Source organism: Lipotes vexillifer, unplaced genomic scaffold (genome assembly GCF_000442215.2).
Source record: "Lipotes vexillifer unplaced genomic scaffold, Lipotes_vexillifer_v1.1 scaffold302, whole genome shotgun sequence".
In the NCBI taxonomy this organism is placed as follows: domain Eukaryota; kingdom Metazoa; phylum Chordata; class Mammalia; order Artiodactyla; family Lipotidae; genus Lipotes; species Lipotes vexillifer.
Window position 1 is genome coordinate 1,964,448 of NW_006798913.1, and position 19,504 is coordinate 1,983,951.

At 39.4% G+C, this 19,504-nt stretch overlaps 1 protein-coding gene across 3 annotated transcripts in view; it reads left to right on the forward strand.

Moving 5' to 3' along the window:
- The window catches only part of DST (dystonin), a 496,398-nt gene that overhangs the window by 329,307 nt on the left and 147,587 nt on the right, over positions 1-19,504 (forward strand). For all 3 annotated transcript variants that reach the window (XM_007471189.1, XM_007471190.1, XM_007471191.1), the window contains 9 exons: positions 610-748; positions 1,580-1,773; positions 2,945-3,107; positions 3,959-4,042; positions 4,767-4,874; positions 5,388-5,486; positions 15,514-15,642; positions 17,852-17,940; positions 18,952-19,087. In XM_007471189.1, coding sequence (XP_007471251.1) covers positions 610-748; positions 1,580-1,773; positions 2,945-3,107; positions 3,959-4,042; positions 4,767-4,874; positions 5,388-5,486; positions 15,514-15,642; positions 17,852-17,940; positions 18,952-19,087 — 1,141 coding nt within the window. The remainder of the gene's footprint in view (positions 1-609; positions 749-1,579; positions 1,774-2,944; positions 3,108-3,958; positions 4,043-4,766; positions 4,875-5,387; positions 5,487-15,513; positions 15,643-17,851; positions 17,941-18,951; positions 19,088-19,504) is intronic.

Below are 19,504 nucleotides of genomic sequence, written 5' to 3' on the forward strand. Positions count from 1 at the left end.
CCTGCTGAAGACCACTGTGCGGGCAGGACATGGGTTCTGTTAGAAGACAGTTAGCGAGATGTTAATCCTTTTTTAAAAATTTTATTGAAGTATAGTTGATTTACAGTGTTGTGTTATTTACTGCCGAGTCACTGCTACAGCAAAGTGATTCAGTTATACACATATATACATTCTTTTTCATATTCTTTTCCACTGTGGTTTATCCCAGGATATTGAATGTAGTTCCCTGTGCTCTACTGTAGGACCTTGTTGTTTATCCATTCAGTATATAACAGTTTGCATCTGCTAACCCCAAACTCCCACTCCATCCCTCCCCTAACCCCCTCCCCCTTGGCAACCACAAGTCTGATCTCTATGTTTGTGAGTCTGGTTCTGTTTCGTAGATAAGTTCATTTGTGTCATATTTTAGATTCCACATATAGGTGATACCATATGGCATTTATCTTTCTCTGTCTGACTTACTTAGTGGGATGTTAATCTTGTAATAAAAGTGTCAGTGTCTCGGGATGAAGAACATGCTGCATCATGCACCCTCATGGTGCTTTGGGACTGTATTGCGGGAAAATAAACACTTACCAAAAGGGGGTGTTGTTTAATTCTCTTTTTCAGGTTGAAAATTGTCAACTTGGTGTTAAAAAACACTCATGCTGCAGAAGCCCTTGTAAAATTCTATGAAACTAAACTGTGTGAAGAGGAAGCAGTTACAGCTGACAAGAATAACATTGAGAATCTAATGAGTACTTTAAAGGTATGCGTTTCACTGCTGGCTATTTTTTAAGATTATCCTTTAAAAGTATTTCTCTAGCACTTGGCCCAGGTCTTCAGACATCAAGCATTAAATATCTGAACTTGAATACATTTCTGTCCATTCCATGTCCTGTCTCTGTAGTACCATGGCTTACTGTAAATAAGTGTGTTCATTCATTTTTAGTTTGAGGTGAGTTCTTTTCATTTGAAGTTTGGATCTTTTTGACGGTAGGTTTTTTCAGTCTGTTCATGTTGGCAGCAAGAGGAGTTGAAGCTAAAAAGTAAATTATTGGTGATAGATTCTCTTGTGGAAAGAGGCAGTTATTTTAAGAAATCAAGGTGAGTAGAGTAGTTAATCTAAGAAGGAAAAAGGCTGATAGTTAATACTCGTCTGTTTCTCTTCTTCCATTTATAAAGCCCTGAGTAAAGAAAGATATTGTAAACCAATTGTGAAAAGTTTTCTCAGTGATTTTTTTAATGCATGTGTTCATTTTTAAACAATGAGGTCAGTAGATATTTAAAAAACAAACAATGAAAAAGACTTACTGAGGTAGCAGACTTGCTTATGAAATATATTTTATTTTATTGATATGCAAATTTCGTTAGACTGAACTCTATAAAACTGTTGGTTTTTTTAGGTCAAAGTACAGTCAAATATTGGCAATTTTATAAGGTTCAAGCTAATGTAATATTTTGTATATGAAAGATATTCTTTCCATTGTCTGATTTTATAGCAGTCATTTGTAAATGAATGGTAAAATTAGGTGAATAATGTGTTTACACAATGAGCGGTTGATACGTTTTTGTAACTTTATAAATTGATGTATTTTAGCAATGGAGATCTGAAGTGGATGAAAAAAGAGAAGTCTTCCATGCACTGGAGGATGAGCTACAGAGAGCAAAGGCCATCAGTGATGAGATGTTTAAAACCTACAAGGAGCGTGACCTTGACTTTGACTGGCACAAAGAAAAAGCAGATCAGTTGGTTGAGAGGTGGCAGAATGTTCATGCTCAGATTGACAACAGGTTAGCACCCTTTTCATTCAGTTTTAGCTCAGATTTAATCTCTGTATTCTGGGTAAAGTCTAAATGTATTAGGCTTTTTACTTCCATATGTAATTCATTCCATAGAGTTAATTTCCATATGTAGTTAATTGTGTTAATTGCAAGAGCTCTGTCCAATTACATTTCTTTTTTATAGGGTGGCCTTTAGTAAGATATGTAACTTCCAAGTAAGTTATTTTTCTGTTCTGTGTTATTACAACTGTTTATGTACTCTGGCATTTATATAGTTAATCTGCTTGCCTTTTCTGAAGGAAAAAACAATGTATTCTCTAATTATTAGAGAATTCTCTAGTTATTACCACTGATAATATTAAAATAACCATGACTTAGTAAGAGGAGGGTGGGTCATTTCCTAGGGCCGGATGTAGCATCTATACTAGACAGGAAGCGTAAAGAAACTGAAATGTCCTAATGCTCATTTTAATCAAAGATACAAGAAAGTCAAAATCATTTGCCCACTGACTGAAATAAAAAAGTGAAAAGAAATGGGATGGTTTTGGGGGCTCATCTTAAAAGAAATGGAATAGTGTTCCTTCTCATTCATTTTTTATGTTTTTATTAATGCAACTAAAATGCATTTATTACATAGTGCCATTTGTGAGAAATAAATTATGTTTAAATATTTAGTATCTAATCTCTAAAATACATGATCTGTAGGTTTAATATAGTGGTTTTAAAATCATAGAAACTGGGGTGTTTAATCACAGCTCCTAGAAAGTACCCTCTGAGTCCATGTTGAACCATTCATTGCTACCATGTCATTTTTTCAGAAGTGAACTGCCATTGCTGCAAACTTTAGGTCTTCAAGACTTGCTGATTGATAATTATTATGGTTAACTTTCCAGTGTTCCTGCTTTTTAGCTCTAGTCTCTCGGGCTTGTCCCTAGAATAATCAGTACCGATAAATTGCGCAAGTCCTGGAGAAAAAGAATTTGTATTCAACCCAAGGCGGTGTAGGTGCCCTTGGAGATGGGCCTAGGATGCTGTGGCCTTGAATTCTCAACACACCCCTGTTGTTGTGCTTAGTGCATCTTTGGACAGTAATACTTTGTCCCTCCCTTTTTTTCTACACCTTCCACCTTCCTATTGGTTACTCTTGGAAACTGTGACTATTCCTTTGTTAACCTCTTAGGTTACGGGACTTGGAAGGCATTGGGAAGTTGCTGAAATACTACAAAGACACCTATCACCCTTTAGATGACTGGATCCAGCAAGTTGAAACTACTCAGAGAAAGATTCAGGAAAACCAGCCTGAAAACAGTAAAACCCTAGCCACACAATTGAATCAACAGAAGGTGTGTAAACACAGTTCCTTGTGCTAGGGTTTTGTCTGCATTTGGTCACTCAGACCTTGACCTTCCTTTCTCTTGTTAGTATGATAAGTCAGCAACTATTTCAAGGAAGGCAGGGAATAAATCACAAATGTTAAAAATTTGCACTCAAACCTACATCCATCCCTTATTTTGATTTAAGAAAGTTGCATGTTGGGACAGTTCAAGTTTCTAATGATCCTTTAATCGTAGGTATGGAAATCTCTTTGGTACTTTGCTGGCTGCAATAGTTTCATGGGATCCTAAATTAAAAAATAAAAATGGTTAGTCATAGAAAATTAAACAGCAACATGTGACCAAGAGTTAAATGCTTTGAGATTTTTGTTCCATCTTGAGGGGCCAGTAATTTCTAGCTCTCTTTAGATCAGGATTAGGTGGGGGATAAGGGTTTCAAGTCTACTTGTGGATAATTCCCATGGAGTTTAGTAATTTCTACTTTGGAAGCCTCATGAGGGGGTGTCACATAGTGGCTTAATCTTGAAAGCTTGGACTTTACCCATGAGGCAGATGACATTAAGTGCAGTGGGGTAGAGGGAATTCCCTGGCAATCCAGTGGTTAGGACTTGGTGCTTTCATTGCTGAGGGCACAGCTTCAATCCCTGGTTGGGAAACTAAGATCCCACAAGCCATGCGGTGCAGCCAAATAAATAAATAAATAAATAAATAAATAAAGGCTACAATTAAAAGAAAAAGTGCAGTTGAGTAGAGAGCTGTAGTCTTAAGTGATGTAGATATTTCTTAGTGCCTGAGATCTCAAGTTGTTGGATAGCATAGGGTTCCTTGTCCTTTTTCTCCTAACCTGTGTGTGCTTATAGATGCTGGTGTCTGAAATAGAAATGAAACAGAGCAAAATGGATGAGTGTCAGAAATACGCAGAACAGTACTCCACTGCGGTGAAGGTGAGAAGACGAGTTCCTTGCGTCAGATTTCATGTTCAGATATTCAGGGAGGTGCTTCTACAGTGCACATTTAAAGCCTTTGCAGGTCATTCAGTCTGTGTTAAAAAGTGAAACAGAGAATCTTCACTCTTTGTCAATTATCTGTTAATTCTTTATGAAAGTGTGAGTCATGTGATGATTCCTGGTTCTTTCATTCTCTCTCTGTGTCACACACGTGCACAGCCTGGCCACACCCCCATGTGCACCAGAATAAAATGTAGCTCTGTAATCCGCCTCTTACCACTTTGCTTCCCCTCTCCCCTCCTTGCTGGAGTGTTCCATGCAAGTATTGCTGGAGTACTCCATGGAAGTATTGCTGGAATATTCCATGGAAGAACGTCTACCTTGTGCTCTAAGTCACCACACCTCAGCTTCACACATCCAGATCTGCAGTCCCATTTCCTAACTAGAGGAGAGGGAGGCTGAAAATAACTGGCACGCTGTCCCTATATGTCTCCATGAACTCCTAAAGAGACTTAGGAACTTTCCTGGCCACCCTCAATGTTTCTGATTTTTATTACCACCTTGGAAACATGTCAGGATTGGATTGATTCTTGAAAATGTAGTTTTGCAATATTTTCTTGACTTATTCAGTGAAAGTAGATGCCCTTTCCCTGCATCAAATCACTATAGAATGAAGGGTTAGTGCTTTGCTTTAATTAATCTTACCATTTCCTTTATACAGGACTACGAATTACAAACTATGACCTACCGGGCTATGGTGGATTCACAACAAAAGTCTCCAGTGAAACGCCGGAGAATGCAGAGCTCGGCAGACCTCATCATTCAAGAGGTGATACCCGTCCAGAGATGGGGAGGGTGTAAAAGAGAGAAGCAACACTTTAGCGATTTTACATTTATACATTTGTATTGTGGTAAAATGTCCATAATAGAAAATTCACCATTTTAGCCATTTTTAAGCATACAATTCAGTGGCGTTCAGTACATTCGTAATGTTGTACAACCTTGAACACAATCCATTTCCAGAACATTCCATCATCCCAAACAGATGCTCTCTACCTATAACAATGGATCTTATTAAGGGTTTTAAAAAACTTTGAAAATCTTCATTCAAGATGAATGAATTGCAGAGAATAATAAATGTGTATCATGATTAAATTTAGAAGAGGATTGCCATCACTGTGGTTTGCACAGCAGTAATCTCGTTCCTACTCGGTTATCATTGCTGGGGAGTCGTGAACTTCCCTGTCCCATAGACTAGTTAATAATTATTACTCAGTGTTCATTCAGCTCATTTAGGGCAGCTGGAGATTCTGTTTTTATTTTTATTTTTCCTTACTTGCAGTTCATGGACCTGAGGACCCGGTATACAGCTCTGGTCACCCTCATGACACAATATATTAAATTTGCTGGGGACTCATTGAAGCGTCTGGAGGAGGAGGAGGTAAGCATTAACCATGGGCAGGTTACTGAAAAGGAGCCACGAGACGGTTTCATGATAAACTCACGTGGTTGAGAGCTGATGTATAAGTGATTAATTATAAAATTACAGTGAAAAACAGTAGAGGCGTAGGATTTTTTGGTTTGTTATTAAGATTCTCTCGAACTGAAAAACATTACAAAAAAAAGGAACAAGCTTTTCGGAAAAAAATTTTTTAATTTTTACTCTAGGGCTCTAGTATGAGAGCGTTAATGTCGTTAAGTGGTTCTATTTAAATTATGGAATGTTGGCAGTTTAGCAGAATGTTTTTCAGTTTTCTCACAGTTGAGAAGTATTGTTCTTTGAAGTATAGTTACTACTGTTATGATATCTGCAGAAATATTACATAGACACATTTGTTTTATGCATTTTAAATTAATTTACATCTTCAAGGATTTAAAACATGAAAGCCATTAAGTTAGAAGTAGCAGATGTTTATACAAAATGGTAGTACTTTTTAAGAATTGTGGGGGGGTTTATTTTGGTTTTGTTTTTAGCTTTGCCAAAAAGATATGGTGTATATTAAAAAGACTAAGTACCATTCTAATTTGGAGAACTTCAGTGCCTTTGATTATGCATTTAAAATATATTCAGAAACAGAGAAAGAATAAGGAGTTATTTATGGAAATATATTTTCATAAAAGGTTATTGTATCTAATTTTGAAAGTATGCTCTGCTCTATTATCTTAATGTGCTTTCTGTTCCTAACCACAGAACAGACAAAAATAGTAAACCAAATGCTGTAGTAAGTAAATTGTGGGGCATTAGCCATTTAAATTAGACCGTTGTTGAAATTCTGTAGGTGACTGTACTTAGTATAACTCCATTCATATAATGAGAGAACCAAAATGGTAGTAAATGTCTAATAGATGTTGCTTTCTTAGTTTCTAAAATTATGACCGCTTTTGTAAACTACTTTTGTCTGTTCAGATTTAATAGTTTTCGGCAACTAAATCACTAACATGGCTACTTGCAAGTCTTTATAACTAACTTCCTTTGAGCTTAGAAAGGAGAACCAGAATATTTTCACATTCAGATAATTGCCATACACTTCTCATCTATGAAGGAAAGTCCATGATTTTTTTACATTCTTAATTTTTAAGAGATATGATTCCATTTTAAATGGTATACAGATCTTTTAAATTGTGTATTTTGTAGTTAAATGTAATATAAATAATTTAAGCCCTTCCCTTTCTTACAATGTATGTCTGCACATATATGAGCCAATTTGCTCAATGTATCTGATGAAGTAGAATAGTAGAAGTTGATAGAACCAAAAGATATTTCAAAAAGCCTGAAATATATCCAAAATTATGCTTGTCATCCTTTGAAATATAAAAGATTATGTTGAATTTAAAGTCAAAACAATGTAGCTTATGGAAGACCATGCAAAGATTATTATAATTTAAAGCAGATTTTAAAATTCCTTGTTAAAAATTCACCACTTAAGGATATTAATAATGGAATATCTTACAAAAGATACATAGCTCAGTTTTCAGATTCCAAAGAGTAGTGTTTCTGAAACTGGGTCTATCTATAAAGACTCACATGAGAGATCTTGGTCAGAGAGCAGGATTTTCCATGATAAACATGAAATCAAAGAGGGATTCAAGTTAATTTCAAAGATAATACCAAATTAGTTACAGAAATATTAGTAGAGTGTCTGTAATACATAGGTGGATAAAGATATTTCTCTAGTCTTTGTTGATCGCAAAATATATTAAATGTTAATTGCTGAGATTAAAGGACAGCATATCTCCTTGGGGAGCATTTAGATAAAACTTGAAGTTATTTTTATTCGAATAAGTTTGAGATATACAAGAAAGCAAATCAGCAATAGGACTAAATTGTTTCTAGTAATTTTTCTAATATTTGCTAAAAAATTCAGAGTTATCCAGGCAACATGAGATTATTATCAGTCACTAAAATGACTCCAAAACACTGAGAGTTTAACAACAGACATTTTTTTCTGAGAGAATTTTCATTTTTTTAAACCTTAGAACATGACCAAGAAAAAAAGGGAGGGACTCAAAACTTCTGAGCAACAGCTAAGTTTTAAATAGAGTTTGATGAGGAATTAAGAAAGACCCTTTTAGAAATCGTCTGCTGAAAACATGTTGAACACCTAATGTGTAAGCAGATAAAATGCTTCAGTATCACTGAGAGTTGACCCTGATAAGAAAATAAAGAAAACAGAACACTAAATATTGCAGACTGTGATGAGATTTTTTTCATATGAATTCTTATTAAGAATCATATTTAGGTTAGCAAAGGAAACATCTAAAATTCTCATCAAGATTATTGGGGATCAAGAAATGAGAGGAAGAAAAATAAGATGCATGGTCTATAATACAAACCAAATTCTTGAGATTTACCAGGGCTTTTCAATGAAGATAAAATCTGCTATTTAGAATAATTGCCCTCCTTTTGTTTAAATTATTTCTAACTATGATGATTTTGAGCTGATGATATGACACTAATAACCTTATGGTATTAATAAAGAGAAATTAAGTTGTGATTATAAACTAGCCCCGATCATATTCTGTAGTCAAGTGTATTTCTCCCAGCTGAGATTGATTCTGTAATCAGTAGAGTAAACAAATTTTCTTAATTGGATCTGAATCCCTAAGTACACTTTTACAAGCATTTATATTTAACAAATATCTTTATGTTTATGGAGTATCTGAAGGTTCTTGTCAAAGTGGATTCATATGAGCCATGTCATTAAGGACAACAACAAAATCAGTGAGTATATGAAGCACATCTTTTCTAAAGCCACCAGGGACTATAGGTGCCTTTGCGTTAGCAATTCTGACTATTGTAAGTATCATAGTAGGGCAAATATAAATTAGTGAGGCATTTGATTGTAGAAATTACAGATTTTTATATAATTTTCCTCCCTTATGTTAAGTATTATTTCCTCAATTGGCTCTCTGTTCCAAAGTTCTGTGTCTTGCTTCTTTCACCATTAAGACAGGAGAATGTAAATATCATTTCAAATTTCCACTGGGCTAGAAAATGAAAACAATTCTCTAATGTCATTCAGCTCCTATACATTGTATGTTCTTCTCAGCCCATAGGACTGAGTTGTGTGTGAGAGCAGAAAGAGGACTGTTGTGAGAATTTTGGTTCCTACTTTGTCACTTGCCTATTGTGTGAGTTTTCAAAATTATTTAACCTCCCTAGACCTGTGTCCTCATCTGGGGTGAGGGTCATACTATAAGGTTCCTTCTTGCTGTAAAATTTTGAGCTAGCTAATTGTAAAAGCAGAATTATTCCTAAGAGACCAAAAAAAAAAAAAAAAAGAAAAAAGATTCCTTGATTTAGAAAACCTGACATGCAGGGTTTTTCGTCTTCTCCGACTACTGACTTTCTGAAGTTTCTTCTCTGCAGATGGTGGTGGGGTTGGTGGTGGGGTTTGTTCTGCCTTTGGTTTCACTGGTCTGCGTAAGTCCTTTCATGAGCATGGCTTCAGATTCTTAAAGACAGATTGGAGTCGAACGGGTTTGACCCTTCTGAACATCTCTCATAGATGAAAAGGTGTCAGGAGGCTTCTGAGCACGGGGTGTATTCAGATCTGCTCCAGCGGCAGGAGGCGACGATGCTGGAGAATCGCAAACTCACGGGGAAGATAACAGAGCTGGAGAGGATGCTGGCTGAGCTTGAGAAGCAGAAGTCCCGGGTTGAGGAGGAGCTTCCAAAGGTCAGGGAAGCAGCAGAGAACGAGCTGAGGAAGCAGCAGAGGGATGCAGCGGACATCACCCTGCAGAAAATGTGGGCGGAGGGCGAGGCCCAGAGGTACCGCCGGGAGCTGGAGGCCATCGAAGGGGAGAAGGAGGCGGCGCAGCGCGAGCTGGAGCGCGTGCGGAGGCTCACGGCTGAGGCTGAGGCCCAGAGGGAGGCCGTGGAGAGGAACCTGCGTGGCTTCCGGAAACAGCTGGAGGAGCACACCGCCACCAGGAGGGCCCTGGAGAACCACCTGAAGAGGAAGGACTCCAGCCTCCACGAGGTGGAGCAACAGAAAGATAAGCTGATGGAGGAACTAAGGAGAAAGAAGGACCACGAAGAGGAGCTCCTGAAGCTGGTTGAGCAGATGGAGAAAGACCTCACGTTCCAGAAAGAGGTGGCGGAGAAACAGCTGAAGGAAAAGCAGAAAATTGAATCGGAAGCCAGAAGAAAAATAACCGAGATGCAGTGTTCGTACAAAGAAAATACACTGCCAGCTTGTACAAGCACCCAGGCTGAGGAGCTGAAGCAGCAGGTGGATGAGCTGACAGTGGCCGATAGAAAGGCTGAGAAGGACATGAGGGAGCTGAAGTATGAACTCAGTGCCCTGCAGCTCAAGAAAACTTCATCAGAGGAGAAGGCTCACTTGCTCAGAGAAAAACTGGGTGAAACCAGCAATGCACTGAGATGCCTCAAGCTGGAGTTGGAAAGGAAGGACCAGGCGGAGGAGGGGTTCTCTCGGCAGCTCCGGGAGCTGGGCAGGCAGCTGAGCCAGACCACAGGGAAGGCAGAAGAGGTCAGGCAGGAGGCCAATGACCTTAAGAGGATAAAGCACAACTATGAGCTAGAACTGGAATCTCTGCAGGAGGAGAAAGGGAAGCTGCAGAGGGAGGTGGACCGGATCACCAGGACACAGGCCGTCACCAAGAGGAGCATCCAGCATTTAAATTCACAAGTTACTTCTTTGCAGGATGACGAGGACTTCTCTGGCGAAAGAGCGCGATCCTGCCAGAGAAAGTCAGATCACCTAAAAGAACAATTTGAGAAAAGCCACGCGCAGTTGCTTCAAAATATTCAAGCCGAAAAGGAGAATAATGAGAAAATCCAAAAGCTTAAAGAGGAATTGGAGAGAAGTAATGACTGTGCAGACACACTAAAGCACAAAGTGGATGAGCTCACCAGGCAGAATAACAAAACCAAGTTAATGATGGAGAGAATTCAGGCAGAATCGGCAAATGTGGTCTTAGAGAAGCAAGCCATCCAGCAAAGATGTGAAGCACTGAAAATCCAGGCGGATGGTTTTAAAGACCAGCTTTGTGCCACAAACAAACACTTGCACAAACAGATGAAAACGGAACAGGATTTCCAGAGGAGGATCAAATGCCTTGAAGAAGACCTGGCCCAAAGTCAACATTTAGTAAGTGAATTTAAGCAGAAGTGCGACCAGCAGGACCTCATCATCCAGAACACGGAGAAGGAGGTGCAAAGTCTGAGTGCTGAGCTAAGTGCATCCAAAGAGGAGAAACGCCTTGGTGAGCAGGCAGTGCAGATGCAGTGGGCACAGGTGCAGGACCTGAACGACAGATTGAAAAAGTTGCAAGATGAACTGCACTTAAAGATCCTAGAGGAGCAGGTGACCCACAGGAAGATGGTTCTGTTTCAGGAGGAATCTGAGAAATTCAAACGTTCTGCAGAGGAGTTTCGGAAAAAGATGGAAAAACTGATGGACTCCAAAGTTATCACGGAACATGATATTTCGGGCATCCAGCTTGACTTTGTGTCTCTCCAGCGGGAAAACCGCAGGGCACAAGAGAACGCGAGGCTCTGTGAAACAAATATCCGAGAACTTGAGAGGCAGCTCCAGCAATATCGTGAGCAGATGCACCGAGGGCAGGATGGGGAGGCACATCACTACCAGAAATGTCAGAAGCTCACAGATGAGCTGGTCGCCCAGAAACGGGAGGTGGAAAACCTGAAGCAAAAGATGGATCAACAGATAAAAGAACAGGAGCATCAGTTAGTGGTGCTCCAGTGTGAAATCCAGAAAAAGAACCCAGCCTTCAAGCCACATCTTGAGATGGCAGTGAAGGAGTATCAGCGCCCGGGGGACTTCTCCTCCTCTCCCTCTGTGGCCAGGTCCCCTCTACAGAGGTGGACTCAGGAACCACAGCTTTCGGAGGAAAGATGGCATCATCGGGGTGCTGAACAGATGCAGAAGGAGGGCCAGGGCGGGCCGTCAGGAGCTCTGGTTGAGCAAGAGAAAAGTCAGCAGTGTTACTCTGAATACTTTTCTCAAACAAGCACCGAATTACAGATAACTTTTGATGAGATGAACCCTGTTGCAAGACCGTCAGAAATCGAGAAGCTAAGAAATCAAGGTCTGTACAATTCCAGACCCGCTGTCAGGTGTCAAGATGACAGGTGTGAAATAGACCTGGTGACGCTTCTGGCACCCTTAGAGGTATACCCTGGATTCTGGAACCTTGTCAGCTACCCTCTGTCAAGTTTCTGCTCTTGTTTCCTTTCTCTGCTAGGCTACATTTTTTAACCGTGTTGAATGTGAGTGGCTCTTTGTAGTCTGACAGAAAATCATGCTATCATTTTCTAGTTATTTACTTGAATCTTTACTACAAACTACAGTCTTCAATTTTTAAATGTTTGAGATGAAAAACACAGAGGTCATGGCTATCCTGTCATATCTATGGGATTCTATCCTGAAAAATTTGACCCTAAAAAAAAAAAACTAGAAAAACCAAGCAGTTAACTTTAATTTCTAACACGTTTTGTGGACAGATTTTACCTCCTGTCTTTTTTAGACATAGCATTTTAATACCTTAATTGTCATCTAAAGTTTAAAGTTCAGACTGTCAAAATAATATTTCTTGTTCCTGAACCCTCTTGGGCTTGAAAGTGTTTTTTCCCTTATCTCATCTTTGTTATTCTAGGAATTATATTTGGATTAAGAGTGGGTAACATGACAATGTTCTTTAGATGACTTTTAACGTCTTATAAATTCCCGTTACAGATAGCTAAGAGCAAGCAGTATGCTATGCACACAGAAGTCACGGCATTAAAGCAAGAAAAGAGCCCAGTCCCCGGTGCTGATGAATGGCTGCTTGAAGGGTGCAGGGCACTGGGTGGACTCAAAAGAGATTTTCTTAAGAAGGGCTCAGAACCAGAGACCTTTCAGAACTTTGGTGGTGATCATGCATGCTCGGTCAGGGATGATGAGTTTCAATTCCAAGGGCTCCGGCACACTGTGACGGCCAGGCAGTTGGTCGAAGCTAAGCTTCTGGACATGAAAACAGTTGAGCAGCTGCGACTTGGCCTTAAGACCGTTGACGAAGTCCAGAAAACTCTGAGCAAGTTTTTGACAAAAGCCACCTCCATCGCAGGGCTTTACCTAGAATCCACAACAGAAAAGATTTCATTTTCCTCAGCTGCCAAGAAAATCATCGTCGATAAGATGATGACTTTAGCATTTTTAGAAGCTCAGGCGGCCACGGGTTTCATAATTGACCCCCTTTCAGGGCAGACCTATTCTGTTGAGGATGCAATCCTTAAAGGTGTGGTTGACCCCGAATTCAAAATCAGGCTCCTTGAGGCAGAGAAGGCGGCCCTGGGGTATCCATGTTCTTCTAAGATACTGTCAGTGTTCCAAGCCATGGAAAATAGAATGCTTGACAGGCAGAGGGGCAAACATATGTTAGAGGTGCAGATTGCCAGTGGGGGCGTCATCGACCCCGTGAGGGGCATTCGGGTTCCTCCAGAAGTTGCCCTGCAGCAGGGGCTGCTAAATAACGCCATCCTACAGTTTTTACATGAGCCTTCCAGCAACACCAGAGCCTTTCCCAATCCCAATAACAAGCGTACCCTGTATTACTCAGAGTTACTGCACATGTGTGTCTTTGACATAGACGGGCAGTGCTTTCTGTTTCCATTTGGGGAGAGGAACATTTCCAATCTCAATGTAGCGAAAACTCACAGGATTGCTGTCGTCGATACTAAGACAGGAGCAGAACTGACTGCCTACGAGGCTTTCCAGAGAAACCTGATTGAGAAAAGTACCTACCTTGAGCTGTCGGGGCAGCAGTATCAGTGGAAGGAAGCCACGTTTTTTGAGTCCTCTGGGCGTCCCTGTCGTATGCTGACCGATACTAAGACAGGATTACAGTTCAGTATCAGCGAGGCCATAGAGCAGGGAACCATTGACAAAGCCTCCATCAAAAAGTATCAGGAAGGCTTCCTCACACTCACAGAACTCGCTGATTCCTTGCTGAGTAGGTTAGTCCCCAAGAAGGACTTGCGCAGTCCAGTGGCGGGGTACTGGCTGACTTCCAGTGGGGAAAGGATCTCTGTGCTAAAGGCCACACGTCGGAATCTGGTTGATCGGATCACCGCCCTCCGATGCCTTGAAGCCCAAGTCAGTACCGGGGGCATCATTGACCCTCTGACCGGCAAGAGGTACCGGGTGGCCGAGGCCTTGCACAGAGGCCTGGTGGACGAGGGGTTTGCGCAGCAGCTGCGGCAGTGTGAGTTAGTCGTCACGGGGATCAGTCACCCTATCAGTAACAAAGTGATGTCAGTGGTGGAAGCTGTGAGTGCAAATATCATAAGTAAGGACATGGGAATCCGCTGTCTGGAATTTCAGTACTTGACAGGCGGGCTGATTGAGCCCCAGTCCCAGTCCCGCTTGTCGATTGAAGAAGCCCTCCAAGTAGGGATTATAGATGTCTTCATTGCTACAAAGCTCAAAGATCAAAAGTCCTATGTCAGAAACATCCTCTGTCCTCAAACAAAAAGAAAGTTGACATATAAAGAAGCCTTAGAAAAAGCTGATTTTGATTTCCACACAGGACTTAAACTCCTAGAAGTGTCTGAGCCCTTGATGACAGGGATTTCCAGCCTCTACTATTCTTCACAGTAGGACCTGTTTATAGAACCAGAGTCAGGGGTGTTGCTGTCTAGTTCGTCTGCTTTGTCCACAGCTTGATGGTATGAGATCCACGGCCTAGTAATTGTGTGACATGCTTGAAGCACTGTTAATTTCTTGAGGGCTGGAAACACCTGACTTCTCAGAAGAGAGAATACTTTTAATTTAAAAAATTTTTTTATTTTTTTAGATAAAGTTTTATTGGAATGCAGACACATTGTTGTGTACATATTGTCTTTGGCTACTTTTGGGTACAAGGACGGAGTTGAGTAGTTCTAACAGTAACCATGTGGCTCACAAAGCCTAAGATATTGGCTCTCTGGTCCTTTCCAGAATAAAGTTTGCTGTCTCCTGATCTGGAAGAATTTGCATCACTCCTTTAGACTAAACATCAGGAGGCTTGGATTTTAGACTCCATTCTGCCCGAGAGAGAATACTTTTAAAATGGAAAATAACAAAAGATTTACTGCTCTTCATAATGGTTCCATTTAGCTTTGAGGTTCGTTTTTTGAATCCTACCCAAACTAAATAAAAGTATTTTACCTGGAATATGGGCTAAGCTTGAGGATCTCCAGCGAATTTACAGCATCCTTTCTTCAGAACTCTGCATCACTGCCTGGATCCAACCTGGTGTCAGGGTTCCCATTTATTAAATGATTCATTACACTCACTGAAAGAGCACTTAAAAAAGAACCGTGGAATCACAGAGGAAAATGTAAACTTGTTCTCACATCCGTGAGGCTGTAGTTTCAGGTTGCCTTGAAAAATGAACATTTTTAGTTTTTCTGTATGTCGTAATCTTCTTTACATATTATATTTTACCACTATCTCCCATTTCTAGTTACGACTTTGTAATTAAAAGCAGCATTATGAATGGGTTATATGTTGGAGGAGAGGGAAGGTTTTTCTTCGTTCTGTGTATTTTTTGTTTTGTGTAGACTTTATTCTTTCAGCTTTCCATTGTCTGTTACTTTTCTGTCACGACAATTATGACTGTAATGCTAATGCAAAGGCAGCAATTCAGATTTCTTCTAGTGCTTCATGAATAAAGTTGAGTTTTTAAATGAGTCATATTAATAGACTAGCTGGGAGGTTAGGCTGATCATTCAAGACTGTTTCTCACAGCTTGCTTTGCTACCATAAACATTTTGGAAGTACATCTGCTACGTGACATGTTGAATATGGTAAAAAATGAATAAAATATCTCGATAACCTGTGTGTGATGAAAAAATATTTTTAAATCCTTGTTTTCTGTGGAGAGATCACTTTAATGGCTCGGTAATTTACTGGAATATATCTTTTTTTTTTTTGTAATCCACTCACACCTGTCAGAAGTCACTGGAAGAAGAAAAGAAAGAGCATGTTGAAAAAGCCAGAGAATTACAAAAATGGGTATCAAATATCAGCAAGACACTGAAAGACGGAGAGAAGGCTGAAAAGTCTTCCTTCTTTAAGCAAAAGGTACTCACCAAGGTCCTGGTTTAATAATAATGATAATAATTATAGTGGGGAGAATTTACTGAGTTGATGCAGTCCACCTAAAAGAAAACCCTTTAATTCTTTAGTTTCCCCCATTTCTATATGCAGTTATAATGAGGATCAGAGACGTTACATAACTTGCCCAAGGAATCACAGTATGTGGCAGAAGAAGCTGTCTCTGCTTCCAAAACCTGGACTTCATCAATATTAGTCTCACTGTTAGTCAACCAATGTGTGGGACTGCTTTTCCTCACAGTGAGATCTGCTTCCTGATCGTTTTGATGAGCGTTGCAGGAGAGCAGAGTCACTCTGTTTTGTGCCCTGAGTACGTTCATGCACTCTGTGTCATAAAGAGTTGCAAGCTCGTTCTTAGAATAGAAACAAAAAGTTTCAAGAGCAACAAACTGCAGACCAAGATATTAACATTTGAGGATCGCATTTATTTGTGCTTTTCTGGGTCTTTTCTATTTCCGAAAGAAGTGTTCTCCCATCATCCACTGGAAATTCTAGATTCTTTCCCTTCCCTAAATGAAGTCTTTAGTTCTGTAGGCTGTGTTCTGAACCCCACTACTTGACATAAGTTGAGTGGCCGCATTTCGTGAGATGTTACTGCTCTGAGGTGTCCTTTGGGCTGTCCCGCCTGAAGCTCTTAGGGCACTGAGTTAAGCAGTTTTGCTGCTGCTACTGATAACGCTGGAATTGCTGCTATATTTTAAAAAATAAATTTTCACTAAGTAAGCAGTATTTTTCTCGATTATGTTTCCTGCACTGCCCTGCTGCTCCTGCCTGACCTGTGGAAACTACAGAGGCGATCATTAGCTTTCCCTTCCAGCTTGTCATCACTTGAAACAGAACATTTTTGACATAATCCAATAACAGAAAGCTTCAACATCTTGTCTCATTTCGCCTGTGGTATGAGGCAGATGAACCTTATTTGAGGTTCCCCCGGGAGAGGTTTATAGACCTGAGTATTTACTTGAATTCTCATTCAGTTGAAATAAAGCCAGCTTAGCTCATAGTCTAGCAAACTACATTTTATAGAGTGTGGGGGAAATAAGTTGGAAAGGAAAATTACATTTAGTGTTTTAAACCCAAAACCTTCAAAGCAATTTTATGCGAATATTTAGTTTCAAACATCTTCACTTTCCCCCTGTCAAATAGGAAAAGAGCTAAAATAGGGACACAAACTTAGTGAGGATTTCTTGAGAGAACAAGTTTCTTTTCAGGAGCGTGGTTTATAAACACTTGGTATTTCCTCATTCTGTAGTTTTAAATTCTCCAAAATTTTACCGACCAGTGTTAGTTTTAGACCTAGCAGGCATAAAAGTAGACAGATACCTTTGCAATGCAGATCATGGCCCCAGTTATAAATCTTGAATAACACTCGATGGTCTCTCTGTTGAAGGATATTTAAGGTAATTTGATGTCAGTAATAAGTGTGTCTTTCAAAAAATCAGTATTGCCTCATGATTACCTAATAGCCATGAAAAATAGACTTTAGGCTGACTCTCAGTAGAATACGTCTGGGGAAAATACACCTTTTCATTGTCCCATCATTTCATTTCTGCTCACTTAAAAGAATGGCATTTACTTTCTGATATTAGGTCTTCAGAAATGATACAGAGAGGAATTAGGAGAAAGTAAACAGGTCAATTTTATTTCTCTGTCACAGGCAACTTTTGCAAGTGAAGTCCTAGTAATAGAAATTATTTAATCTTGACCTGCAGACCTAGAGAGGAATACTTCTAGAGAGGAATTTTTTTCCAAAGGAGCATTGTATCCAGGAGCTTGGGGGAAGGAACGGAAGGTTTTTGTTCCATGTTCATGTATCTTTTTGAGGATGGCGATGTTCTTCCAGTGCTGAACGTCTGGCCACCTGGGGTATCATTAAGGCATTCTCTATTCGTGGTTGGGCTGGGACAAATGCAAGAACCATATCATGCGCTATTATTATTTCCTCGTGGAAATGATGGCCTTAGGGTTAGAGGGAGGGACTTTCCTTCATCGTGCATTCTCAGAAGCAGTCTTCTTATCCAGGCCTGTGAACCAGTAATAAGTGATGGGTATTGACTCAGATCACCTGAAAGTATTCCCATCATGTGGGTCTTGATGAAAACTTGGAGTTTTTTAAAATGACTGTTGTCTCATCTTTGTGAAGGAAGAGCTTGAGTGTGTTTTCTTTACCTCGCAGATTTCCAGTGAGGAAATATCAGTCAAGAAGGAACAATTATCTGAAGCACTGCAAACTATGCAGCTCTTCCTGGCTAAACATGGAGACAAGTATGTTGGTTTTCATTAGGTCTTTCATTTGAAGTAGGGGAGTGGCCTTCAAAACTCTTAGCAAAGTGGAAGATGGTAAATTGCAATGTAGAGTTTAAAAATGGGACTCAATCACAAATTTACTTAGTAATATAATAACCTAAGACTATAAACTTGGCTATTTAATTGTCGCTTTTCATCACTCTTGGTCTTTACCAAAACCCTGAAATGTACTTATTACCCCCATATATTGCTGATGAGGAAACAGGCTCAGAGAGTTTAGGATCTGCAGCTATAGTGAGTTGTAAAGATGCCAAGCCAAGTCTTGATTCTGAGTAGTACTTACTCTCCAAGACCTACCTTTTGGAAAATGTGTGTAAATACGTTCTTCATTTTCTTAGCTGAGAACTGTGGCAACTTAATTTCTTGTGGTTTGGTCCTACTTTTTGCAACAAGGCACTTCATATATTTCAGTTAATGCCTCAGACAGGGAAGGAATCTACCCTTTTCTTAAATATTGTTTGTCTGTCATCTTTAGAATTACTCTAGAATGATTTTATATTGTACCTTAGGTTAAGTTTATAAGGAAATTGGGTTAATCTCCTTATAAATTTCCTCTTTATTCATCCTTCCGCTTGAACAAGTTTCATCTTGAGTCATGGTACCTTACTTGTCCCTTTTCCACGTTGGAACGAACAATGGGATCTTTCCCTCTGTCAGACAACAGCAGTTGTTATTTTAGAAATTTGTATATGCTAGAGAGGTGCTGCTATGTTTGTTTACACTCTTCTCTTTTAGTCCTTTTGCAGGCAAGAGAAGGATTCCTGGATGTTTTTAGGGTCATAAGGGCCATCCTTAATTTTCATATACAACCATTCTAAGACCTGAGTAATCTGTATATGAGATTATATTATATTTTATGACCCTATGCTAATTTAGGAAAGTATTCTTTGCAAAATCATCGAGGCTAGTGTGTCATCTTTATCACTTGAAGACTTATATTCGTCTTTTCGTACTTCCTGGTTATTTTAGAATGACAGACGAAGAAAGAAATGAATTGGAAAAACAAGTGAAAACTCTCCAAGAAAGTTATAATTTATTCTTTAGTGAATCTCTGAAACAACTACAACAATCACAAACCTTAGGAGATATAAAGGTAGAGGAGAAGGTAATGTTATTTATTTAGAACATGAGGCTGTTTTAAGACTTTTAGTTTAACTGCATGATTGTAGAAATATATGTCAATGACAAAGAAATGACCTTGAGTTGTGTACATGGAAGAAACATGGGTGGGGTTTATTTAAGTACTAGGAGATTTCAGTGTTGTTCATTAAATGCAGTCTTACACTTGCTGTCATCAATTTCTGTGACATCTTAATCTCTGCCTTGCATGGTAAAAGGAAAGAATCATTCATTTTTCTAACTCTTCTCTGTCAAAGCCATTCTTCTACTGTTATATAGATATATGTTATATAGATATGATAGATATTTTACTATATAAATATGATGGTATAAAATAGTCTGTGAGTCACCTCTAAACGTGACATTGGAGTATTAGGGGATTTGTCTGATTTTCAGAGATATC